The 26,404-nt window shown below is 47.2% G+C and overlaps 1 protein-coding gene across 1 annotated transcript in view; it reads right to left on the bottom strand.

The window, feature by feature from the left end:
* Positions 1-214: 214 nt before the first annotated feature.
* Positions 215-26,404, bottom strand: part of ST6GALNAC5 (ST6 N-acetylgalactosaminide alpha-2,6-sialyltransferase 5) — a 164,517-nt gene continuing 138,327 nt past the window's right edge. Inside the window, exons 3-5 of the mRNA XM_044238489.1 lie at positions 18,598-19,007; positions 12,405-12,512; positions 215-1,006 (exon numbers count right to left, since the gene is read on the bottom strand). Coding sequence (XP_044094424.1) covers positions 775-1,006; positions 12,405-12,512; positions 18,598-19,007 — 750 coding nt within the window. The 3' untranslated portion in view covers positions 215-774. The remainder of the gene's footprint in view (positions 1,007-12,404; positions 12,513-18,597; positions 19,008-26,404) is intronic.

The raw sequence follows: 26,404 nt of genomic DNA, 5'->3' as shown, positions 1-26,404 counted from the left end.
TACATTAGAAAATGTCATAGCTCTTCTTGAAGCCCAAGGGTTCAAAAAACGCCAACGTGACATTTCCAAGCCAATCAACTGCTAACAAGGAGTGTCGTGAACCCAGTCACTCACCAGCCCCATTCTAGGTGTCTTCCAACCATCGTTCAGGGTTAAAGAGTTAAGAAGGATAAATTACCACATAATCATAATCTATAAAAATACTGGCCTAGAGTACACTAAAAAACTTTTAATAAATAAATATTGGGCATTTGCTTTATGAAAGTCAGTGGAGATGTGCTCTTCAGAAATCATGTCCACACTTTCAGATCGCTTTTTACAAATCACACATACAGAGCCCAACAGATGACAAAGATTATAGATCAGGTTAGGATACAACTTAATAGAAAAAGGTCTTTCGATGTGGCATTTCTACAAAGGAACACAACTAACATCGTTGAGCTGCTCGTGCTTCGGTTTTGAAGGCGATACTTAAAGAGATCCAGAATGTTCTTTAGACCACGGCAGCATCACTGACATGGGTGTTTAGCTCCTCAAGTAAGCCCTTTTGCAAGGGATGACGCTCGTGTGGACATAGTAATTCTGGAATTTTCTCCTTACACACCAACCGCAGGGCTTGGTGGTCCTGCCTCCGAGCCATCTGTACGTGTTGGTCATGGAGGAGTTTCCTGCTCCCGATCCCATCCCTCTCGTGTGTCTGCCGGCTCTGGAAGTTCAGCGCCCTGGCATCTGATGCAGTAGGTACTTGAGGTTTTGGTCTGGCACCCTCACTGCTCAGAACACAGGTTTATTCTCCGGAGGCTTTAGAGCAAGTGATTCTGGTTTCCAGTCTGGCTGAAAAAAGTGAATGTTGAATGTCCGTGCCCAGTTCTTAAAGACGCGTTTCTCTGTGATGAAGCGGTGATGGCTGCCCTTCCGTCCTCGCTCGTGGGAGAGGTACATGGTGCATTCGTCAGGTCCAAATGGTTCATAATAGTGGTAAGGTACTGATGGGTGGTTGGGATCCCTGTAGGAGGAAGATGAGATGACTGAGTAAAGGGGAAAAACCTCCTGTGACTGAGGAAGCTGCTGAGCACAACACCTATTTCCAAGTCAAGTCAGTTGCAACAGAGGGTTTTCCTGATGTGTACACAAGAAGCAAGTGGAAGGGTTTTGAGGTTGTGAAATAAATGTTTGAGCATCACTATCAAAGAGAGAGATTAAAAGTATACTATGGGACATGCGGGGCTTTGGGACTTAGAAAGCCCACGTTGCTCAGACCCCCACTGTAGTTCCTCCACTCTTGCCCTTGTAGTCAGTTCAGCATAAACAGCTACAAAGATGTTTCCAGAACAAAAACACACCACATTTCCCTCCCATCCCTCTGCTCCACCAAATCCTCCAGAAGCTTCTAATTATAATAAAAGCGTGGCTTACAGGGTGTTACATGAGGTGGTTCTCTCCAGAGCTTTCTTCTAACCCAGCCTTGCCAAACATGCTCCAGCCATACTGGCCTTTCTGGTCCTCAGCTCTGCCAAGCTTGACCTTCAGGCCTTGGCACGTGAAGACAGTCACCTGGTTGTAACACGTTTCTAACCAGTTCACTCCTTCTTACTGCTGGGTACTGACATCAACATGTCCTCTTCAGAGAGGATTTACCTCACACCTGTCCCTTTGCATGCATGCTCTCTCTTTCTCAGGTTTATTTTTCTCACAGCATTACTCCCTCTCCAGAATTGCTGCTGTTTGCTTCTTTATAATCTGTTCATGAGGGCAGGCCTTTGTCTTGTTCTTAGTAGGTGCTCAATAAATACTTTCTGCTGCTGTTGACAGAAATTTATATGGCGTTGACAACTCAACAGCAAACCTCTAAAGACAATTTCTCCTCCAACATGGAAAGCTGATGATCCTAGTTCGATCCCACAGAACAAAGATAGTAAGCACGATGCCACCATTTTCTTCTTGTTCTAGGTAGACAATGGACCCAAATCCAGAGTATCTAAATCCAGAAATTCCAAATCCTTAAATCCTTACTCTGTAGCCAGATAGCCCCAACATTTTTTTTTCTGTTTCTATATCCCTATTTCACCTCAAATGAGAAACCCTGGCTCGTTTCTTGAGGTTGGCGTGCAAAGGACTGACACGTTGAGGCAGTTGGGTGCCCTTTGTTACTAAACTATCTAACCCCCAAAGAGCCCTGGTCTCACACTGGTTTCCATTCTAGTCCAATCCACACCACCTCTTCCACGTTGAAGTCTATGATGGAATTAGTCAAGGTATCCCAGCAGGCAAACCTTCCTGTCTTGAGCTACGCTCACCAACTGGTTCTGACCTAGAGCTTCAGTGCTTCTCTTAAAAGGCTCAGGCAAATCACCTTTCTGTGCCCGGTGCCCTGGGGCCCCCACTTGGGGCACTCAGGCTCTACTCTAAGTACAGTACCTTTGTTTCCCAGAGATGTTCATCTTGCTAGACACCTATTTGTTTTCTTCAGACGAGATCAATACACAAATAGCTCCTAGAGTAGCAACTTTACCGAGGTCAGGGATCGAAGTCTTTTATCAAGAGGGGTGTCAAGTTTGTGGCTCTGACAACAATAAACCTTTTGAGCTGCCTCTCCTCTGAGGTTAAAGTTCTTCCAGGAAGAGAGATTTATTTTTGTCATGCAGCATTTAAACATTCCTCCTCCTGGGTTGGATGCTATGCCGAATTAGTACTTTGCATCCGCATCAGGCTTGTCTCAGAAGTATCTCTGTGTTCCACAGTGACACATGAGATCCGACCCTGTCTAGCTGATACAGATTTCACGTCTTTACTTACTCCAGAAATTGGAATCCCCTTGAAGTTTTAACAAAGGGTAATTTCCATACAGAAAAAGCATTCTAGGAAGAATTCAAGCTGGAACTGAATACCATGAAGAAAAGAATAAACAAAAAAAGATACAAATTTGTGAGACAAATGTCCCCAGATTCATATGGCACAATTTGGGGAACAGTGCCGAATTCACCGTGGCATGGTACACTTGGAGTTAAGCTTTTATTCCAATATAAATCAGGTTTTAAATCTGATTTATCTGCACTTTGAACATATTACTGGAATCAATCTGATTAAAGAAACAATTAAGCTTCTAAAAATACCATGAGATTGAGTTGGCACCTAGGAATACAGAGAAATTGGAAACCAGCTAACGGATGCTAGAAGATCAGTTTCCTTATTCAGGAAGACCATCTCTTGGAATGAAAACTTATCTGGCTCCCTATTGATCCCTTAAAGGGAGAATTAAATTTACACATTTAATTGTTATGATTTCCAAGGTGTCCAAATAAGTGGGATTGTTTCCACACTTTAAAATTCTGCCCAAATGGCCGAGGAGTGTTTTGTGGGCCTTGAGGGCAGAGCCGAAGAGCCTGTGGGAACAGCCGTCCCGCTGAAAAGCTGCCACCTGCTGTAATTCACCACTGCGTCCTTCCCAGAATAAGGTCCTCATTCCTTAGGTCTTTCCTCAAACCTGACTTTAAAGACTGCAGTAGCTTTTTCTCCTTCCTCCTGACCCAGCAGCAATATACGTCAGCAGAACTTCCACATCAGGAGGCTACTGTTGTAAAGGAGAGTCTGGCACCCCAGTTCCTGTCTGGGGGCGGGCAGGGAAAGCGGAGGGCATGGAGGTGTGAGGGCAGCGATCATCTCAGAGTCAGTTTCCCAAGGGGCCACAGCCTGTCATCAGCACTCTAAGGGTCACCTCGGGAATAAATCCTGCAAAAACTGTGTGGCAGAGGGTTTTTGTTTCTTTCGGGAGGAAGCAGGGTGGGGCGAGGGGAGTCGTGAGAGAACGAACATTCAGTGCACACACGGAGCTTTAAAGAAATACCACTGCCTGTGTCTCACCTCCCCAGATTCGGGCTTAACTGATTTGGAGGGGGGTCCCGGGCACAGCTATTTTAAAAGTACGTGAAGTTCGAGTATCAGAATAAATAATGGTAGTACTGGATTATAAACCCCATAAAATGAAAGAAATACCCACGAGTCCATGATGACTTCAGTAAATAGCTGAATCTATAAATAAACAGGGAAGAAGAAACGGCATTTCCATATAGAAGAATTCCAATAAATCTAGAGAGAATGAGGGAATAGAGAAATCACCACTAAAACAGCCTGGCAGCTGTTGCAAGCAAGGTGCGCTGATGAATGAAACATTAGTGGGGAAAAATGATGAAGAGAAATAGGTTATTTAGATGAAGGATCTCCCCCAAGATATTTATAATGACAAAGGGAAAAATAATAACTTCGAGGTGAGTAAACCCAGCAAACACCACCTTAGCGAGGCAATTAAGGTTAACACTGCCACACTAAGACATCTGACATCACGTGTCTGTTGACATGTGGGATGCTGGGAAGGGCTTCCTGCTCCTGTGGTACCCTCCCCAGGAATGCACAGCCTCAACCCGATCATGCGAAAACATCACGCGAATCCAAAGCGAGCAACCTCCTGTGACAATGACCAGATTTCTTCAGTGTCGTGAAAGAGAAGAGAGGCTGAAGGATGGCCCCGGAGAGGAGGAGACCGAGAGCCAAGATATGTAAATGCGAAGGGATCCTGGAGTAGGTCCTGGAGGAGATCAGAGACCTCTGCCGGAAAACTGGTGAAATCTGGATAAAGTCTGTTGTTTAGGTAAGAGTTTTGCACTGGTGTTAATTTCTTAGTTTTGATAATTGGACTGTAATGATGCAAAATGTTAACATTAGGGGAAGGGAGGTGAAGGGTATACAGGAACTCTCTGTGCTACTTATGCAACTTTTGGTAAGCGCAAAACTTTGTTAATGTTGAAAAGCGCCTTGAGAGTCTAAATACACAGCTAGGTTGAGGACGGCTGATTTAGTGAAGTTCTTCCTTAAGCTATGGTGCTTCACTTCCGTGATCCCTTCCACGTCCCCATCAGGCAAGGGAGGGAGCCTAAGGTCAGTGTCATTGCTCCATCTGAGGGCTGAGGAGCTGGCGGGCAGGAGGGGTCCAGGGCCTGGCTGTAAGTACACAGCCTCACTCATGGATCATCCCGGGTGCCGGACTTTAGTTACTTTTACAGCACCAAACAGAGCGCTGGGCATTTGACACGACTGAATCCTCCCAACGCCCCCATGCCAGAGGTACCTTTCTGACCCCTATTTTAGAGATGACAAAAAGATGTCAGGGATGACAGAAGAACTGAAGAAGTTTCAGGGCTCAGATGTGGACCAAAGTTGAACTCCTAAGAGCGAGGCTCTGTATCTCGGAAAACCTGCTCTACCAGGTGGGTTTCTGTACCAATGGCCCCTGTTGGAACCTGGTTTGGAACAATTCTGTCCTCGCTGCGTTCTCCCGAGCACCTGCGGACAGAGGCACCCCGGGCTTGGTGGACACTCTGCAGCTCGTCAGCGTGAGCAGCAGAGCCCTTATGCTCCCTGAATGTCATCCTCGTGAATATTAATGGTGACGGGAGTCAGTCACGTTCCATTTGTGAATCTCTGGCAGTTCAGCTGTACAACCGGCAGAAGCGTCCTGATGTCAACAAGCCTGCGAGAATCCTTCCAGTTCTAGGTGTGATCTGGGTTGACCCTGATCCGTTAGTTGGGGCTGAAGTATCCACAAGGCTACAGAGGTGCCAGGAAGGGAATGGTGGTTTTGCCTCTCCCTAGAGCTCTCAGACTCTCTAAACACCCTTCTATGCTGGCATGGTACCTGGCATCCAGTAGGTAGTCAGGAAATGCTAGTAGAATAGAGCTGAATGGACAGCTGTCAAGTGTCTAGAGTGTTCTGAAATTAGCTTGAATTGCGGGCCACTAGGGATACTAGTAGCATCCTCAAGGGATGCTCCTAGAGCAGGCCTTCCCACACATCTGCTTCAGCCTGGTGGGACCTGCTGAGTCCCCTTTACTCTTTTACAGCCTCTTTCAGAAGGAAAACGTCTATACCCCTTGGAAGCCAGTGGAATAATTCTGGTGACTCTGGGGCAGACAGAGCAACAAGAGCCTGCCCCTGTCCACCCTTTCTGGGGCAGGGAGCCGGAGTGAGTCATCTGGACTCCCACTCACCATCTATGACTCTGGCACCTCTGGTGGTGTTACAACATCTCTTCATAGATCGATGGTACCCACAGGGAGGAAGGTGATGGAAATACCCCGGGGCTGCCAAGAGTGGGTCAAATCAGGGCAAAGACAGAAGAAGGAAATCATGGCAAAGAGAACTGTCTGGGAAAAAACACACCACTATATTTGAAGTCTACTTCATAAAATGTGAACCTCCTGGGTGCATTACCATTCCCTAGCTGTCTCTGTAAGCCTCTGATTCTACACAGTGGACTGTCGCCAACTAGAACTTTTCTTGTTACACTGGCAGCTTTATTAATGTTCGCTAGCTAATAATTCTAGTAGAATCAACTCTCTGATATTCACGATACCTTTGAGATGTCCTTCACATTATGGATGAGATATTAATTTAGTTCCATGACAGTGATCACTCTGAGTCATTACTCTGCTAATTAATACTCAAGAAACGACGGGTGACAGAGAGTTGTAAACTTGGTAATGTGTTAAGTATGACCAGAAATAAGATTATTAGGTAGAATTTAAACGCTTGGCCCATTATTATCGCAAATAATTTACAGTGGAAAATGAGATTAAAAATACTCACCGTAACTTAGTTTGGAAGGCAATGATAACAGATTTTTTTTCATTGCAATTTATAGACCATCTGGAGAGAATGGATTTGGCTTTCTATATGAGATGGCATGACTTAAGGGTCTACTGTCCACACAAGAATATATTTTGAGACTGTCTCTGGTGCAACGTGGCATTAATTTTCCCCAGCTTTCAGAATACCGATGAGCCTGGAGCCCAGGGCTAGGGACAGGATGGAGACTAATTGCCTGACGGCTGAGCCCCTCTGTGAAGACCAGCGCTCACTCCAGCTGAGAACGACGAAACAGGTGGCCACCACTGATGTCCTAGGACCCTTCAGATTTGAATTGGTCATTTGCTAATTATATTTTTCATTCACTGGGCACTTCTGGGCTTGGGATAACTATAGAATCAGTTTCTTACACACTGCCAAGGTAACGAAGGTTTTCTTTATTCACTGAGTCAATCAATACTGAGTACATACTATGTGCCAGACACAAAAACAAGTCCTGAAGACGCAAGTCTGGACAGAGCACTGACCCCTCCTTTTGACGAGAATACAGGCAAATAAAGGATCCCAACAAACTGGGGCGGCCGGGGTGGGGGGTGAGGGCAGGTTTGGCAGAGGGCCCAGTGGGGGCACAGGCAGGGTCTGACAGGAGTGAGGAAAAGCTTGCAGGAGGAGGGCCTGCTGCATGTGAGACCGTGGAGGGAGGACCTGGAGACCCTAGCTCTGTCACTTCCCTGCCCCATGACCCCGGATGGCTGTTTTAGGTCTTCAAGCTTGACATGTGAAATGATGAGAGTACTGCTTATCTCGTGGCATTATCACAAGGCTTCCATGAAATGGCACATGTATTCATACTAAGCACAGGACCAGCGTGTGGTGTGTGCAGAAAAATAGCCATTAATATTATTTTAAAGAACAAGCAGTGATAGGCCAGATGAAGAAGAAGGGGCTGCAAATTCCAAGCTGAGGGCCAAAGGCCAGATGTCTGCAGGGGGAGCTCCTTTCTAAGTTTTCCCTACGGCAAAAAGAAGTCTGTGTGGGAAGATGAGGGGAGACTAGAGCAGATGCAGAAGCCAGGTTCTGGAGGCTGTGTGCTAAGCAAGGGGGTGGGAATTCTGTTCTAAAAGCTTTGGGGAAGGCGCCTGGGTGGCTCGGTCCATTAAGCGTCTGCCATTGGCTCAGCTCATGATCCCAGGGTTGTGGGTTTGAGCCCGGCACTGGGCTCCCCCCTCAGCGGAGAGCCTGCTTCTCCCTCTGCCTGCTACTCTGCCTACCTATGTTCTGTATTTCTCTGGATAAAATCCTTAATCATCTTTAATAAAATAAAATAAAAGCTTTGGGGAACTACTGAGGGGTTGAACTGAGTCAGATGTAGTCTGTCCAGCAGCACAGTGGTGTCTGGAGAGGAAGGAGAGAGAGCAGACTTGGGGAGAGCAGTCAGGAGCTACCTCGGCACCAAGCGACAGAGGGAAGGGTTACGAGCTCGTCAGACGACCTTCATTCTGTTAGATTTGGCCCGTTTTGACGAATGCGTCTGTCCGTTTATAGGTCCGCTGCTCCCATCTGTGGTTTTAAATATGAATGTGGGACTATGAGGAGTCCACGTGCTTAGTAGTTTAGGGGCTACGAGAAGTTGTCTTGCCAAAGAATGACTCCTGGAAGCAACTCAGGGCCTTTGGGTGGAGAGGTAGGGAGGCTAGAGCTCTGGGAGAGCTGGATGGAAACGGGAGGCTCTCGGCTTGCAGGGGTGAGCCTGTCCACCTTTATCCTGGGAACCGGTCCCTCAGGGATTGCTCAGCTGTTTGCTCCCCCGGGGAATAATTTAGTCCCCTACTCCCTCTCATCTTCTGTGCCCTCCCTCATGCCATGCATGGGGCGGCTGACGTTCCCTTTGGGTCACTGCCACCTTAGGCTGACAGAGACGACCACAGAAGTAGCCCAGGGTTCGGTCTCTCTGTGCCTCTGCTTCCCCAGCAATAAGAAGGCAGTGATTAGATTCTGCTGAAAGGCATGTGACCGGAGAGCCGCAGGACTGTAGCTCACACCGAGGCTGTCAGAGCTCTCATCTGCCGGGCGACTCCTGTCAGAGAAGAGCCCGGATGGAACACAGAGAGAAGTGGGTCTGCTCTTGGCGGAGCGGGGATGGGCGGGCCCAGTCTTCCTTCTCTCTTGCCCCTGTTCCACCCAGTAGGGTCAGAGGAATACAAGGACCCCTCTGAGTCTGGCAGAAAGTCAGAGGCAGATGTTTGAGGAAAGCTGCGGGTCAGATGCGACTCATAGGCAGACAGTGTGGATTTTCTCCCACAGGTGCCTCGTGAGCTTTCTGGCTCTTTTGACCGAATTGTGTCCAAGTGACCCTAAGGGGACTGAAGGCAGAGACTGTCTTATTCATCCCTAATTACGTCCTCAGTACCCAACATGAGTTGGTTGAGGGAATGAAGTCTCTGTGGTTAATTTAGCAAATAACTCCTTTTGAGGATACTAGTTGCGTCTTAAAGTCAGAAAAAGTTGCTTTACCCCAAATCAGCAGTTGGCTCCCTTTTTGCTTGCTGAAGTCTGGCCCCCTGTGCCTAACTCTCCAGTCTAGCGAGACACTGGGAAGCCACAGAATGGGCGGGTTCACTCCAGCCGCCCCATGTGATGGCCTGTGGGAGCTGGAGGCCACGTGCAGCCCAGTCCCCGTGGGACAGAAAAGTGGCATACAAGAGGCCACACAGGTCCTTCCCTTTCTGGCATCCAGGCTCTCCTCACCCCCTGGGCATCATTTGATACCGCTTGCTGGACATCTCCTTAAAATGTGGGAATGGGTACCCACACTTGCATATTAGCACGTCCCTTCACCTGATACATATGTGCATGTCTAATATACACCACACTTAATATACGCCAAGCCTTCCTCATCTAGTGTCTTATGAGACTATCATGGAAACCCTCACAGTAAGTACTGTTGTCGTCACCATCTTAGGGATACGGAAGCTACGTCACTATACTACAGAGATAGTCAGTCCGTGAGATAGTGAGTATGTAACTTGTCCAAGATCACTAAGGTCAGTAAAGTCAAGTTAACTTTCTCCAAGTCACATAGCTTCTGAGCAGCGGAAGTGGTTATTTTCTCTTCTTCTTTTGGAAGAAGTTCAGGGCCCTTGGAGAATTTGTGTTCTGGTAGGCTCAAACAGCCTGAGCTCTGCTATCTCCCAGAAACATTCCTGGGTCCTGGTGAGAGCTTACCTCCTTAAGTGGACACACGAACCCTGCTTGACCCTTAGAGTTCTCAACTTCCTCCAAAATAAAAACAAAAGGGGGAAAGGCTAGATGAGCAGCAGGACTGAATTCCAAGTTGCTTTTTCATTCTCCAGTGATCGATACTGTCTGCGAGAGTCCTTTGACTCCAAATGGCTGTGCTGTGTTCATTACGTCTTCGTGTGGATAAGGCTTACGGTGAGTTTCTAGAAGGCAACAGCTGTGTCCTCGTCTTTGAACCTGCCAAAATTCTTAGAAACTTTTGGGGCAACTCTCAAGTACTTAGGAAAAATTAATAATTATTTTACATATCATACAATATCTTATTAACGTATTAGTACTATTCCTAACACTAATCGTCTTTCCTGAGCACGAGCTGTGTGCAGGAAACGGAGTCAGACATTCTACAATCCATGATCTCATGCAATCCTCACCATGACCTGCTGGCTTTTTTGGCTGTTTTCTTATTACCATCCTGTACATGAGGGAAGCAAGACTCAAGGTCATGGGGTTGCTAACTGGGTGGTTCAGCTAACCTGTCGCGGAGACAAAGGTTACAGGAAGTTGGGAGGCAGCAGGTGCCGCTTCTGGTTCTTCCCTTCTCGGCCTCCCTGAGTGGGAATTACGACTGAACAGGACCCTCCCTCCAGCCTCACTGTGTCTGCTGCCCGACACCCGGCATTCTTCTCCACTTGCTCTGCCAGGACACAGAGTACAGGGTCCTTCCAAAGAGCTCTTGGAGAAAGCGTGTTGTGAGAGGAACCGTCGAACCTTCGGGATGGGGGCTGGGGAAAAGAACGCCTGAGCCGGTGACAGCATAAGGTGCACCAACAGTCTCTTGACAGCCTTCTTAGGGTCATCCTGAAAGCTGCTTCCCTTCTATGGACAGTCGTGATGAACTAACCCGGAGTAAGAGGAATGACAGGTTGACTTGCCTTTCATTTGTTTTCCATAATAAATGGAATCTTTCCTTGAACACTAGAAGTCATTAACATTTCAATTTATTCATGCTCTTTCTCTCTGGCATCCTGAAGGCAATGTTACATAATTACACCTGCCGTATAGCTATCAACTGTGACGGCCCTTTGTGTGCCCATAAGCACCTGCTCCCACTGCCTTTGTTAGCCTGTTGGCTTGAGGAGGCAGTTGGCTGGTTTTTTTTTTTTTTTTTTTACACTATCCTACCTTCTTTCTGCATGTGGGTTGCTAACTAGGGAAGCAAGTCCAGTGAGTTAAGTGACGAGGGACTGGGTGGGGGTCCAAGCTAACTCTTGCCATGTACGAGGCGCAGATCCGAGCACTTTACATCTACTAACTTATTTCATCCACTGACGACCTCATGGCTGAGTCTCCAGGATCACCAAGTCCACTTCTAACGAGGAGGAAGCCGAGCTCCTGAGAGACTGAACAACTAGCTCAAGGTCACACTCAGTTAGGAAGTGGCCCGGCAGAGCCCACTGGAGCTGACCCCACAGCCTTCCTCACCACATCACAACCCTCCTGGGGACCAGGGAGTCTAGGCAACTATCAAAGGCCTCTCCTGCCCAGCTTTCTCCTCTCAGACAAACTGGTACGGCCGCTGTGTCGGGTCTCTGGGTTAAAGAGAGTGGGAGAAAAGTGGTAAAGTGGTAAATGAGCATGATTAAGTCCTCTGTCCTTGCGTCCAACCTCCCAACTTCAGATTCCGTGTAAAAGGCCCGCGGCCTTCAAGAAGTCGTTAGGTTTCAAACACACGCAGGTATGAGCAGGCATATATTTTAATGAGCAAGTTCAAAATGCTCCCCACCCCAGGTTTTGCCATTTGAAGATCAGGATGGAGGCCATGAGCAGGTCATCAGGCACTCCCGAAAAGTAGGGCACTTTCTGAACAGACGGGCATCGCTGCGCTCAATCACAGGTGGGTTTTCAAACCAGTTTCCGCAAACCAGGCCCTGAGGTTTTCCCGGTGCGGCTGTGCGTATGCACCCAGTGCTGGCCAGGCTCGTATGGGGGGAGGGGTAGCAGGGGAGATGTGCGTCTGTTCCCTTTAAAGTGGCACATCAAAATCATTATGTCTGTGCTTTTGGCCTTAGAAGTACAAACCAAGGCTACTGACGTGGGGAGGAAAAGAGGCCCAGAGCAATATTTTAATTTTAGCAAACAGGCCTTACCGTCAAAGAAATTGCCCTCTTTAATTCATTAAAAATTACTGCATTCCTTTCAAATGAGAATAAAACTAATATTCCTTAATGCTTGCTCATCATTAATATTATGCCAATTATTGCATTACTTGTGGTTGATAAATATTCAGAAGATACATGGAGCCCACAAGACGGATTAGTTCTCCAGCAGTGCAAACAAAAACTTTCAATATTTTATATCACATAATTAAATGCTGTTTGTTGTTTCTAGAACCAGAACTTGGGATGTGTTAATTAATTGCTTCGAGAAGACAGTTAGACAGGTTTCATGGCTGATACTGGGAATCAGACCTTTGTAAGCCCTGCACGACACTGCTGAAGAATCACACTTGCAGAATAAATCCTACCTGCAGAAGTCTGGGGGCACCATGCCGTACACATTGATCCTGTCACAGAGCTCCAGCGCGATCGTCATCGTGAACCAGCCGGTGCTGAGCCAAGTGTTGGAGATCTTCCTGGAAGGAACAACAGAGAAGTCCACAAGCTGCTGAAGTCATCATTACAACCACGACCATCTTAAATCCTTTGGGGAGCAAGGCTGACTCTCTCTCTCTATCCAGTCGGTAAACAGCTGTAACTTTACCAGGTTGAAATCGCTCACCAATAGCATCGTATTTCACAGTAAGTGATAAATGACAACCATTTTCCGCCATGGTGGGTTATGACAGGAAAGGGTGCTCAAGCAACTTCTACATCATCAGAGATGATGAGAGTGTTTCAGGGTGTAAGTGTGTAGGACCACAACCCAAGCTCTTTAAGGTGACAGTCCCCACGTGTCAGTGCTCTTTAAGGTGACAGTCCCCACGTGTCAACTCTTTATTAACTAGAATACTTGACTAATTAGAAATATTCCTTGTTCCCCAAGCAGGCTGAATAATGAAGAGGTTATTAAATATGTATAAATACACAGATGTGACTATGTATTGACTGATATCTATTGATCGATCAAACAATCTTGGGGTAAAAGCTTGCCTTCAGTTAGACGAATTAACATTGACATCTTGATTGAATGTCTTTTCTTTTAGGAAGAGTGCATTCATTTGGGAAAGGGCTAATTACTAGAGGAAAAGGACCACAGGAATGCTTATGCTTAATTGAGCATTTGCTTTATTTTACCTCAGAACATCCAGAGCCCTCTAAAACTTTTTTTTTTTAAAGATTTTATTTATTTAACAGAGATCACAAGTAGGCAGAGAGGCAGGCAGAGAGAGGAGGAAGCAGGTTACCCACCAAGCAGAGAGCCAGATGTGGGGCTTGATCCCAGGACCTTGGGATCATGACCTGAGCCGAAGGCAGAGGCTCTAACTCACTGAGCCACCCAGGTGCCCCAAAACTTTTTTTTTTATTAGAAACAGAATTGACAAAATTTAAAGAGTGAATGTGTGTGTTCCTAAATTCATTCATTTGCCCATTCAAACACCTGTGCTGAGCTCCAGGCATGTGCCACGCCTAAGGATAATCGTGGAGACGTAACATCAAGGTCTAATTTGACCCTCTGAGAATGACTCGATCTACCATTGCTTTGCTGCTGTGGATATTAATTTCAATTCTTAGGGGGTTGCAGCTTTTGCTTTTTTTTCCCGGTGCTTATGGTATGCCTCATTAGCCGGTTTCAAACACCTTATTCCCAAGGTCAGACTGTCTGACTTTGCCCGGCCATAGCACCATATGTGATGTGAATACCAGAGTTGCTGAAAAGCTTTTCTGTTTGCACAGTGTAGCACCCCTCTTTGAAAAGGAAGAAGACTTTTTGCGAATCATTTTGCATTATTTCCATTTCACATATGGGCCCCCCCAATCCCACAAAAAAACCATAAAAGCAAAGCAGCATAATAAGGAGTCTTTTACCTTGTCAAATACCTGACAGGAATGGGTGATGCAGTCATGACTGAGTTTGTGGTTTCCACTTTGTAGTTCTTAATCCCTTTACTCATTTTAGCTTTCCATAACATTGTCCCTTGACCCAGTACTAGCCCAGGGAGTACATTTTTTTAAATTTATTTTTTATTTTTGTAAAGATTTTATTTATTTATTTGACAGAGAAAGAGAGACAGTGAGAGAGGGGAACACAAGCAGGGGAAGTGGGAGAAGGAGAAGCAGGCTTCTCGCTGAGCAGGGAGCCTGAAGTGGGGCTCGATCCCAGGATCCTGGGATCATGACCTGAGCCAAAGGCAGACACTTAAGATGCCAAAGGCTCTGACTGAGCCATCCAGGTGCTCCAGGAAGTACATTTTCAAAGCTCCTAAGGAGGAGAACATCATGGGTTTGTACGTTGGCTGTTATACCACAGGCCAGCAGAATGACCTGAGGTGGGTTATCGCTCATCGTTCATAAGCCTGGACTGCCCATCTGTAACGCAGGCCTTGGCTTCCTGAGCTACTCCAGGGACTAAGTGAGAGAACACCATAAAAAGAGTCTAGTATGGTGTGCGGATACATCGAGACCCCTTCCTGCTCTCTTGGTTGCCAGATTGGAGCAAACGAAGCAGATAATTCAGCCATTACTTTCAGTGTGTGTGTTGTTTTGTTTTAGCATCCCTGAAGAAATGGCTATCCTTCCAACTCCGCTGCTGGCTCTGGTGTGGGATCCACCATCAATCATCAGGGCAGTAAGGATGAAATTCTGGAGCCTCCAGCCTACAGAGCTAATAACGATCCTCTTCTTTCTCCCCAGGGCTGTATATTCATAAGAACTCTGGGACTTAGGGAACCTGGTGGCTCAGTCAGTTGACCATCTGACTCTTGATTTTAGCTCAAGGTTGTGATCTTAGGGCCGTGAGATCGAGCCCTGCGACACGCTCTGTGTTGGCTGTGAGACACTTGGAATTCTCTCTCTGTCCCTCTCCCTTCCCACCCCTCTCTCTTAAAAAACCAACCAACCAACCAACCAACCAACCAACCACTATGGGACTGAAGAAGGTGAGGCAGAGCAGAGCTAGCTGACTGAGGAAGGGAAAGGGGAAGGTCTCTTGCCTCAAGTTAGAATCTGTCTTCACCCGCCGGGCTGTGTGGTGCAACGGCCAAGTGTTCTAGACTCACACTGGGTCAGTGAATAACCCAGAAGCTGAGAGGCCCAGGAGGAGACTGTGTCCCTGTGCTTTCAGGGTTGTCGGCAGCGCCAAGAAACTACCTTTCTCTTGGCTTTCTTTTGTGGCAGAAACTCCCCGTTCTCTTGGCTTTCTTTTGTGAGATAGAGTAGAGACTGCCAGGCATGGCCAGAAATACTAGAGAGTGTGGCTCTACAGAAAGAGGTTTCGTGGGTAGCAATGGGGGAGAATGCGTAGTGAAGGACAAAAGAAGCCCCCGTGAAGAGTTCTTTCAAGTGTCACTTAGAATTCCCCAGACCCCGGAAAGAGTAGCCTTCTGGGATCACGTGCTATCCGGCTGCAACTGCCTTCTGCTGTCGTTCTGAAAAGATCTGAACTCTTTTTCCAGCAAAGGAATATCTACTGTTTTTACACTTAATCAGCTATAATGAAGGAATATGAAGAGCTGTCATGTGCTTATTAGGGAAAATGATCAGATATTCTTTTATATGATGAAGTAACACACGGAGCTGATAATTCTATAGTGCACACTAAATTACAATTAAAGGCCTTTCTGCTCCACCAGAATCTCATTTATAATCTCTATGGAAATATTCTTCCTGCAGTTATTTCATTTATGCTTCCTTTATCTAATTACTATAATATTGGTTCTGAATCATATTTTCCTAATATACCCTTATTCAATTAGAAAGTTATTTTCAAGTACAGTTACTTTCTAATATCCAAGAATACCACTTGGCCATCTCCGTCATTTGTCATACTTCTTAATTGCAGATTCTTCCTGGGCCATATTTCCCCCTCCACTTTTAAGTAGAGTGAAACTTCTATACATCAAAATCTACTGAATTATTCTGTCCCCCCCCCCCCAATAACAGCCTGAATGAATATCCTGATCATGAGATGTACAAAATTAGACATTCCACATTTTGGGTACCTATCATACATCTTCCTGTTTGGCTGGGTTTCAAGGAAACCATACAGAGAAGAAATATTCTTGGACCCCCTGCATGTTTTGTGTTTTAATGTTCAGAAACACATTTGTTCTGAGGGGCTATTTCTACCTTGGTTCTCTTAGCTTGGAGTATCCACGTAAGGAATATGGGCACATGAGAATACTGAGTCAATACAATATTAGCCTCTTTAAGTCAGATTCCTAAAGGTAAGAGGCACAGAGATTCCAGAAGCGACAATGTCGTTGGCACCCTACACATCCATAAGTGTGATTCCCCTGAAAAGGAACTGTATGGAACCTTGTAGATGGATGTCTGCCCGTGAGAGGCTCAGTAGCCAGTACACAAAGACTTGGTTCCTTCTACCAGCTGGGTTCACCAGAGAGACCGACCCACAGAACAAAGTTTTCACTGGTCAGAATTTAATTAGCTTAGTGAAAAAGATATGTCTCCATGTGAGCGTGTTTCCTGAAGATCTAAGTGACCAAAGGGTGGAGTGATTGGTCTCCAAGTTACCAACTTAAAATAATCCCTTAAGAAGATGCAGGGCAACCTTAAATAGCTTAGACTGCAGCCACGTTTCAGGAATTCTTAAATTAACAAAAACCATTAAACTACAAAGAGGGGAAGTGTTTTCTATTGAGGAGTGTTACTACTTATTTCGAATTTTCCAACCAGCAAAAATGAAACTGTAAATAACACCTTTCATTCTTCTTCCCTTATAAAATGCTCTGCTAGTTAAATAACTCATTCATATGTGTGACAGTCCCTCTGATTTGTGGTTTTTACAGGGCAGTAAAATTGGATTTCGTGATGACCAGGATCCCCTATGTGATCTGCTGGCTGGGCTAACCACAGAGGTCACTGGGCCTGTAGGGAAGGAGGCCACAGGGCCAGCAGCCAGATCTCCCTTCTTTTGTCCATCACGTGCCATGCTTACCCTGGCCTGGACCTGCTCTTAAATGGTCCCAAGGTTTCCAGAATTTAAAAAGAATGGTCTTCCACACAAAGAAGTTGGGGCAAGCTTTGGTCTTTCTCTAAGACCCTGCTCTCTGATAGTAAGTTCCCCAACCTAGCCTAACCATGGATTTCATACTTTATGTTCTTCATTTCGTTTATCATGTCTTTTTAGTTTTAAGAAATCAACCCAGCAACAGTTTTTGTAAGGGAAGGAGGTAAATTATATCATTAAATATATATTAATTATAAAATTACATGTTTTAGAATTAAGGAAACAAATTTAATCATCAGACCAGTCCTATGAGCCTAGTTGCTATGCCCTTTTCTCATCTGAGGTCACTGCAAGGTTAGATAACTTGTCCAGGGTCACGTAACTAGTCAAAGATGGAGTCAGAATTCCAGCCTCGAGCTGTGTATTTAGACAACACTGCACCACGCCTTGTGATACCTAGCTGTCCTTTCTTTTTCACCGAGATTGGGTCAGCTGGTGGCCCTTCATCTTGGCCTCCTCAAGGGCCACTCCACCCCCACCCCCGCCAGTAGCCCTCAGGATTGGAGCCTTAGAGGACTTTTCTCCAGCCCCTTGTGTGTTCTCTCACCTCCGAGCCCTGGACTCACAGGGAGGTTTCCCTCCCCTTCCCAGCTTCTTCTTTACCTGGATAAATACTTACTGGCCCAAGTCTCAGCTTAACTATATCTTTTGGAGAAAGCCTCTTCCTCATTCCCTCATCCCCCTAGATCAGTGCTTTTCAAAATATTTTGACCTATAACATGAAATAACATTTCACATCACGACTGAGCTTATACACATATGTGCGTGTGTATGGTTTTCATTTCATTTTATTTTTAAAAATGTGTTAATTCAAGGACACCTGGCCAGCTAAGTTGGAAAACCGTGTGATTTTTGGTCTTGGGATTGTGTATTTGTGCCCCACACGGAATGCAGAGATGACTTAAATAAATAAAAATTTTAAAAAGTGAATAGGAGCACCTGGGTGGCTCAGTGGATTGAGAGACTGACTCTTGGTTTCAGCTCAGGTCATGATCTCAGGGGATCGAGCCCTACATCCAGCTCTCTGCTAAGCAGGGAGCCTGCTTCCCCTCCCTCTCTGCCTGCCTCTCTACCGACTTGTGATCTCTGGCTGTCAAATAAATAAATAAATAAATAAAATATTTTAAAAAATCGATGCACTGAATGCATGTTTGCTTCGAAAGCGAATAAACCCATACCCTCCCTGAGGTCGGTATTCACACAAGTAAAAGGAAATGCAATAAAACTATTATCTTGCACTTACTACCTGGGTAAGCGAGCAACTGTGTAGCCTGCTCCTCCCAAATAAGGACTTGGCCTTGAATTATTCATGCAGAGTCTCAGTGCTTCGCTAACTTGGTCTTTATGAGTTCGGTTGGAGCAGCTGGGCGACCAGGGCCCCCTGGAGGCGAGCTCTACCAATGGCATGAGCAGCGGGCCCCCCACAAAAAGCCTCAGCCAAAGTTTTGTTTTGGGTGACTCGGCCAGCAGTGCGGCCAGGGGGCGGACGCGTCCTCGCCCTTCCTCCCCGGCGGCCCCGCCCCGCCCTCTACCTGTCTTTGCCGGTCTCCCGCTTGAAGAGCTCGTCGAACTGCAGCATCTTGTGGCGCGTGATCATGAAGGCCTTCAGCCGCGGCAGCACCTGGCTCAGGAGCTGCAGGTTGTTGTAGACCTGGCCCTTGCCGTCCCTCCGCATGTAGCTGCTGGGGCCCCAGAAGATGAACACGGTGCCCTGGCTCACGTTGAGCAGGTCGTGGCGGTTGCGGAGGATCCTCTGGATGCTGGAATGCGCGATGACCCGCAGGCTGGTGCGGCTGCCCACGTCGCGCCCGTAGCCGCGCGTCGGGGCGTCATTCATGCGGATGACACACTCCGTCTGGTCTATCTGGGGGCCTTGCCGGCTGCGCAGCAGGTGCCCCGAGCTGGTCACCAAGGCACAGTCCCCGCAGTGCATTTTCAGGGGCTAGAAGACAGAGGGGGGAAGTTCTCCATCAGCAGGCCACCCTCACTTGGCATCAGCGGGTCATTTCGCTGCTGCTAAAGACTGCCGGGTCCCCCTCTACCCCTCCCATGCCACCATCTATCCCTGCTGCTGGGGCCTCATCAGCCCTTCCTTTCATTCTCTCCCAAAGCAGATGACAAGACCGCAAGAGGGCTTGCACTGACCTGTCAAACCCTGGGCTCTGGGCTTTACTGATATTAAATAACCAGATCCCCATATCAACCCTGCAAGGTCACTGTCACTGCCATTTTACAGAGGGGCGATGGAAAGAAATCCGCCCAAGGACGCATAACTAGCAAGTACTGAAGTCACGCCTTCAAACCCAGGTCTCCCTGAATCCAAAGCTACCCCCAAAATGAAGTAGAGACTACACTAGCATTTGCTCTGACATGAGCTTGGAAGTTCTTAAGTCACCTTATTGAAAGTTAAGTGCGTATCAATATTCTTGGCTGCTGTACAAATATGTTTATCCTGAATAAACATCGCCTAAGAATCACAAGGCAGGGGGAGGGGGAAGACATCCATGTGGTAATCCCTCAGATGCCATAATTTTGAAAGGACAACTAGGATAGTTTCTCTGTTTTAAAAGGACAGGGCGCAAGACTGACTTGGTCCATCTTCAAAAATGTAAAAACAGAACAAAGCAAAAAAAAAAAAAAAAATCCTCATGCTCAGAGCACCGACCTCAGCCGGTGAACACGTGCCCTGTGGAAGCCCACCAGGGACAACTCCAATGACAAGGTTCATTTCAGCGCCTTGAACCAATGATTTGCTTTCTGAATGCCTACGTTCCCACACATTAAACATTCTCCTGTTCATGTTTAATGAGAAATATCTCTTAGTTGCTGTTTGCAGATAATGTAATTAGGGCCTGAGGCCAAGGCCGGCAAGTGCACAAGAAAATGACAATCAAGAATGGTCTGAAGGAGAGCTGCATTGTTACACGTGCCCCAGAGCCTCTGCCCTTCTTCCCTGTGAGCACTGAACAGGACACACTGGCTTCCTGCCTGGTTTTGGGAAGTCAGATCCCGCTTAGTCCTTCTATTTACTCTGGGAGTTTCCTGAGCCACAAGTTCTGCCTTCAGAACCAGGCAAGGGGGGGTGCCTGGGTGGCTCAGTGAGTTAAAGCCTCTGCCTTCGGCTTGGGTCCTGATCCCAGGGTCCTGGGATGGAGCCCCACATCGGGCTCTCTGCTCAGCAGAGAGCCTGCTTCCTCCTCTCTCTGTCTGCCTCTCTGCCTACTTGTGGTCTCTGTCTGTCAAATAAATAAATAAAATCTTTGGGGAAAAAAAAGAACCAGGCAAGGGCACCTGAGGACAGCCACCTTCCCACACTGCATGGTCGCCAAGGGCACCAGCTCTGGGGGGTTATACGACCGATCCAGCCTTGTCTCCACTACCTATTAACTGTGGGACCTTGGCAAGCCACTGACCTGTGAGAATCTCGGGTTTCTCATCTTCAAATGAGGATAACAAATGCCCCATTCTATCTTGGTTGAATGAAAATGCACACAGTATTAGACCAGGCCATTTGAAATTGCCAGTAGTTGAAAAATAGCAGTTGCAGGGGGTGGGGGGGGGTGAACCCAGTCCTTACATAGGAGCTGGCGTGGTGATCGTTGGGTAATGAGACCGTTCTTGGGATTACCTGTCGGAGTGGAGTGATTGCAGACACTCACTAAGTCAGTGCTGATCACTTCAGGTTGATAATTGACGTAGAAGCTTATGAAGTGGAGATTCTACCGTTGCAAATTCTCATCATTCATTTGACACCCAATTACTCTCAGGTGACAAGCGCTATGATGGGCAGTGAGAATGCAGATGGAATGCAAAAACAGAAGCCCCTCGAAGTTTACACTTTAGTGAGGGACAGTGGGTCAGTCAAAACATGCAATAAAGTGTGAGAGGATGAGGTCTGTGTGAAAGTCTTAGTCAAGGGGGCTGTTTAGAACACAGCAAGGCGGGGGTTGGGGGTGGGGCAGACAATGGAGAGAGAGACCACTTTTGCTAAAAGGGATGAGATGTCTCTATGGGCCGGACACTGTTCTGAGCTTTTTATGTAATTGCATCAATTCCTCAAATAATCCCATAAGAAGGGTATTATATTATCACCCCTATTTTACTAATGAGAATTTTGAGGAATAGGGAAAGTAAGGAGCTTGCTCAAGGCCATACAGTTAGGAAGTGGTAGAGCTGAGATTCAAACCCAGGAAAGCAGACTGCAGAGCCCATGGGATTAACCATCACGGCACCACGGTGCAGTAGAATAAATCGAACATGTGCCATGAGATGTCTTCTTAAGTCGTTGCCTTCTTTCCTTCCTCTCTCAACCCCCAAAGCTCAGTGACGCTGTTTCTCAACCAGTAGTGTTATCTCTTTTAGGGCACGGGGCCGGCTGAATGCGGTAAAGTGACAAAGCTCTTGTATCCAATACGTCCAATCCTTGGAGCCCCGTTAACAGTAGACCCCATCCATCTAGAGCCTTAAGTGAAGGAGAGTAGAAGGTACTCAAGACCAAATCTTCCTGGGTTGCCTGGGTGGCTCAGTCAGTGAAGCGTTTGCCTTCGGTTCAGGTCATGATCCCAGGGTGGGGCTCCCTGCTCCTTGAGGAGCCCGCTTTTCCCTCTGTCTGCCCCTCCACTTGCCTGTGTGTGTGCACTCTCCTTCTCTCTGACAAATAAATAATATCTTTTAAAAAAAAAGATCTTCCTTTGAGGAATAGCTGCATTACAGATGTGTAGAAGCTGGTCCCCATTCCTCTCTTCCTGGAACCCGGAGCCAGAAGCCCGTCTGAATCCCCTGAACAAACTGCTAGGGGTGAGGAGCAATTTCATGGGCCAAAGGACGGGGGGAAATACTTAGTTTTCTTTTTTCTGATTTTGCCTGAACACCCCACACAGAAAGGATGAAGAGGGAAAGTCAAATGATCTGTTCAACCATGGAGTTCCTATCATGTCTCAGGCACTGAACTGGGTGATATAGATAAAAAAGTTCCTGACCTTCCTCTCAGGAGGGCACCCAATCTAAGTGAGCGTGCCCCCAGAGAAGCAATTACAGGACCGGGGAGTAAGTGCTAGGATCGATTAGGCACAAGGGCCCATGAGACCAAAGGTGAGGGAACACTGGAGCTGGTCTGGAGGAGCTGGAGGGGTGGCGGACCAGGAAAGGACAGAGCAAAGGGAACCAACAGATGAGGTAACTTTGAAGAGGTGCTGGTCGATGGGGTCACAAGACATGAGAGGATAAGGGAAACCAGACTTGGCAAGTGTTCTCTGGATTTGGTGGTGCTGGCCACAAGACTCTCGGTTGAACCGAAGGGGCAGAGCCTGAGCCCGGTTGGCCGGGAGGGAAGTGGAGGTGGGAGCTTGGCGGTGAGGGCTGGTGGAGGGTCAATGGCGGAGCAAGAGGATCTGCAGGGCAGACTCAGGCACTCAGGGTGACCAACCCACCCAATTTGTTAGGGGTTGTTTGGGACGTATTGGAAAGCCTGCATCCTAGGAAACCTCTACTCGTGGGGAAACCCACTAAAAAATGTCCTACAAGATTGACAGGGGTATCTGCAAATACCATGTTCCTCTGTGATGATTAGGGTCAGGAGACCCAGGTCTGAACTTTATGTCAGGTCCTTAGCGTTCTAACTTGTAAAACAAAGAGGAGATCAACTTGTGGCCGCATGACATTCATTTGTTCATTCATTTAAAAGACACTTACTGAGCACTCAGTACACCGGTGAGGTACCGTGTAACTCAATACATTTGTTTAATAAGGTCACTTCGTAGGATTTCATTTCTTTGGACCCTCAGGCCATTGGAACCTACTTTTTCTCATCAAACTCACCCTGAATTATCATCTTGAATTTTCTAGCATGACTGATAATTACAAGACATTGTGCTTATTTTTACTGGGGAAAACATTCTGAAGAGAAGTCTTTGCATCTCTCTCCCCCATAATTAATTATTCTGCTGTGATTCTCAGAGCATAGGCTGGTTGACAGGTGAACCCCGTGTCACCTATGGAAATTCCAGTGCCTTCTGTCTCCCGCTTCTGTGCATGTGAGGTGAGCAGAAGACCCTTCCAGGGAAGGCAAAGTTTCCTGAATGTGCCCTACTGATCCTCTGTGGTCACTGGCGACCACCCACATACGCTGGGTCCGCCCAGTCCAGAAATCCCTCCCTCGTGATTCCTGCCCATCTGCCTGGGCTCCGAGGGATTGATTACCTCCGGCGACAACACCCACTCTTTGCCTTGTGCAGATACCAAACAATGAGCAAAAGAGTGAAGTCTGAATTATGCCTTAAGTGTCTTCTGGTAAGTGGTGCCAATAAAATGACAATAGCGGTTCTAAACAGAATGTTACATTTCCCGCAGCTGAGAAGAGCGTGTACCAAAGGCTGAATCACTTCCAAAGGAGGAAATGAAGTCTGTTTTCTGCCTTCAGAAGGACAGATGATGTCTGGGGAGGCAGGATGACTAGAAATTATACAAATTCCATGACCCTGTTTCTCAGGATGCGTTATGGGTCCTCCGAGAGAGCCACGCTCCTCCACATCCCAGGATGATTATAATCCTTGGTGTCTTAATGATAAGGGTGGAGATACACATGCCTTGGTGAGTTAGGATTCCTGATGCCGTATTCACATGTTCCTCCATTAAGCACTCAGATGCTGGGTTCATGAATCGCCGAGCAGAGGACGGGAAAGTGAACTTGCAGCTCCGTTAGCGCATCTGGGAGCTAAAGTTCCATGGAGAAGGCAGGAGAGCAGGCAGCTCCTGGGGAACTCACTGGCTAGCCGGGCCTCCTCTCTGACTTCTTCCTCACAGTGCTCAGTCCCTTGATTCTGGGACATTTTCCTTAAAGCCCCATTTAGTGAGGTATCCCATCCTTTGGTAAGACACAGTGACGCCCATATTAGATTACTCTAATATGTATCTAATATTGATCATCTCTCTTGCTTCCTGACCCCATAAGAGGCACTCAATTAACACTGAATAATAGATGGGTAGATTGGTAAACGAGTGAATGAGACCCAACGGCCTGCCTTGTCTGTTCTCTGAGAAAGCCACCCTCTTGAGACATAAAGAGAAGACACAATGTGGTGCCCTAACCAGGTGTTTGCCTAAAGACCCCAGCCCTGTGTGCTAGATACCATGGGGAGAAGAAGGCAGGGCGTATAATGTGAAAGCCTTTGTCTGCAGAGAAGGCGGCTGTGGCCCTTTGCCTCAGGACAGCCTCCCCGTCCAGGGAGCCATAATGGCCAGAGCTGAGGGCACTGCTTGGAATTAATGGCTGGCTAGGAAAATGGCCCAGGACATGGTGAGGGCCATTAAGCCCAGCCAGTTATTAATCCCCAGTAAGAGCTTGATGCCAAGGTCATTAGAGCTGTTGTGAAGTAAAAAAATGCCCAGGAAAATCTACAATGCATGGAGGCCACTGGTGCTCAGAGTTGCAGCCTCGTCAGGGCCCCAATGTGTGCAGGAGAGGGGCCCATGGGAGACGGGCAGCCTGGCTCTCCGGGGGGAGTGTGCACCGCACGGACGGAAACAAACACGGAGCTTACTATTTTATTTTTGCCCTCACTTTTGCTCTTGGCTAATATGTAAGCATTTGTCATCATCCCGGTACCTAGGGCAGCGTCTGCAACTTAGTAGGGGCCCAGGAAGGTTTTAGCGTATTTTAGAAGGTGTGAGTGAGTCTCTCTCCTTCCACCTACTCCCCCCTCCATCAGAGAACAGCGGGGCATGACAACTTGCATCACAACTTACTCCTTTGGGCTCAGGCGACAGGAGCAACCCTTGCTTGAGGAGGCACGCTCAGGGAATCAAGGTCTGATTTCTGTCACAGCCCAGAGAGCAGGAGCAGAAGGAATTCTCCCTGTGACCCAGCTGATGTCTCCTGAGCCTTTCTTAAGAGAATAGACCAGGCCAAGTCAAATTAAACTTGACACCTAAAATGCTCAGTGATGTCCTTGCAAACATTTGCAGCATGGCAATCTCAGGCTTCACTTTTTAAAATTCTGATTTATTTGGCAGAGGGAAAGGTACCTCAGAGCATAATGTCCATTAGCTCAGTAATGAGACCAGTCTTGCTCTGGGAGCTGCTTGTTGGTCTGGAGCAAACATAAGATATATTAAATGGCTTCAGGTGTTTCAAGAATCTCTGCACTTTTCAATCTGATGTTTTCCTGTAATTACTGGGCTTTTATTAGCTGTCAATCTCGGTTCAGCCTGACACAGGTATAAGCCACTCTGATTATTTAATGTGATTCCCTAGAAAAATGTTACTCTTTCAAGCTGCTCTTCTCTCTCAGTGACAAGCCCACCCACCAGCCTTCACTGCCAAGAAGTCCTCTTCTCCGCCCCCCAACCCATTTTCCATGATTTCCATCTACTGGCTGCCTGAGGATGAGAGCTCCACAGGCAGGGGGCAGTACTGAGCAGTGTGTAAATTAGGGTCTTTGGAGTCACAGGCTTGAACTGGCTTCTTCCTCTCCTTAGGTGGATAATTTTGGGCAAGGTGACTTAGTTTTTCTGAGTCCCCTGGTTTTTTTTTTTTTTTTTTCGTCTGTAATATGAATGTGGTAACATCAATCTCAAAGGGAAGGTTTGCCATCTCAATTAAAGGCATACCTTCCACCCAGTTTCTCAAGACAAAATTCAAAGCTCATTCTTGATACCTCTCTCTCTCCACCTGCTACAACTCTTCCAGCCTTATTGGATCTATCCCCGTGACGTATCCTAAACCTATCCCTTCTCACTCATCACTGGCAGAAGTCTCATAGATTGTCTAGGCTGATAATTTTCAAGGTGTGGTTCCCAGACCCACCGTGACAACCAAGTTTAGGAACTTTCTAGAAATGCAAATTCTCAGACCCCATCCTAGACCTACAGACTCAGATGCTCTGAGGTGGAGTCCAGCCACCTGTGTTTTCACAAGTCCTCCAAGTGATTTCTGATGCATCCTCAAGGTTGAGAGCCCCTGGACCACACCAGGATCCTCCTTTTACAGAGGAAGGAGCCTAAAGTCAAGAGGTTCAATGATTTGCTCAAGGTCACACCCTACAAGAAGGACCGGGGATGAACCCCAGGTCTCCTCACTCCTACACATCTAAGAAAAGCCACCTATATCCATAGCCTGGTCAAAGTTGCTGGGGACACACTGAAAAAGAGTCCTGAGTTCCTGGTGCCCTGAAGCAGGACCCTACAGCTGGAAGTGGTTTTGTGGAGACAGATGAGAAAGGAGGATCATTCTTTAGCAGCACTGCCCCTCCTTGCACCACCTACCGCCTGCCTGGAAGAAGCAGCCAGGAAGAGCCACAGAGCCAGTGAGCCCCGCCTGATAGGGAGAAAGCATGCACAAGG

The sequence above is a fragment of the Neovison vison genome, chromosome 2 (genome assembly GCF_020171115.1).
Source record: "Neovison vison isolate M4711 chromosome 2, ASM_NN_V1, whole genome shotgun sequence".
NCBI classification, from domain to species: domain Eukaryota; kingdom Metazoa; phylum Chordata; class Mammalia; order Carnivora; family Mustelidae; genus Neogale; species Neogale vison.
This window is presented reverse-complemented; position numbering and strand designations above follow the sequence as displayed.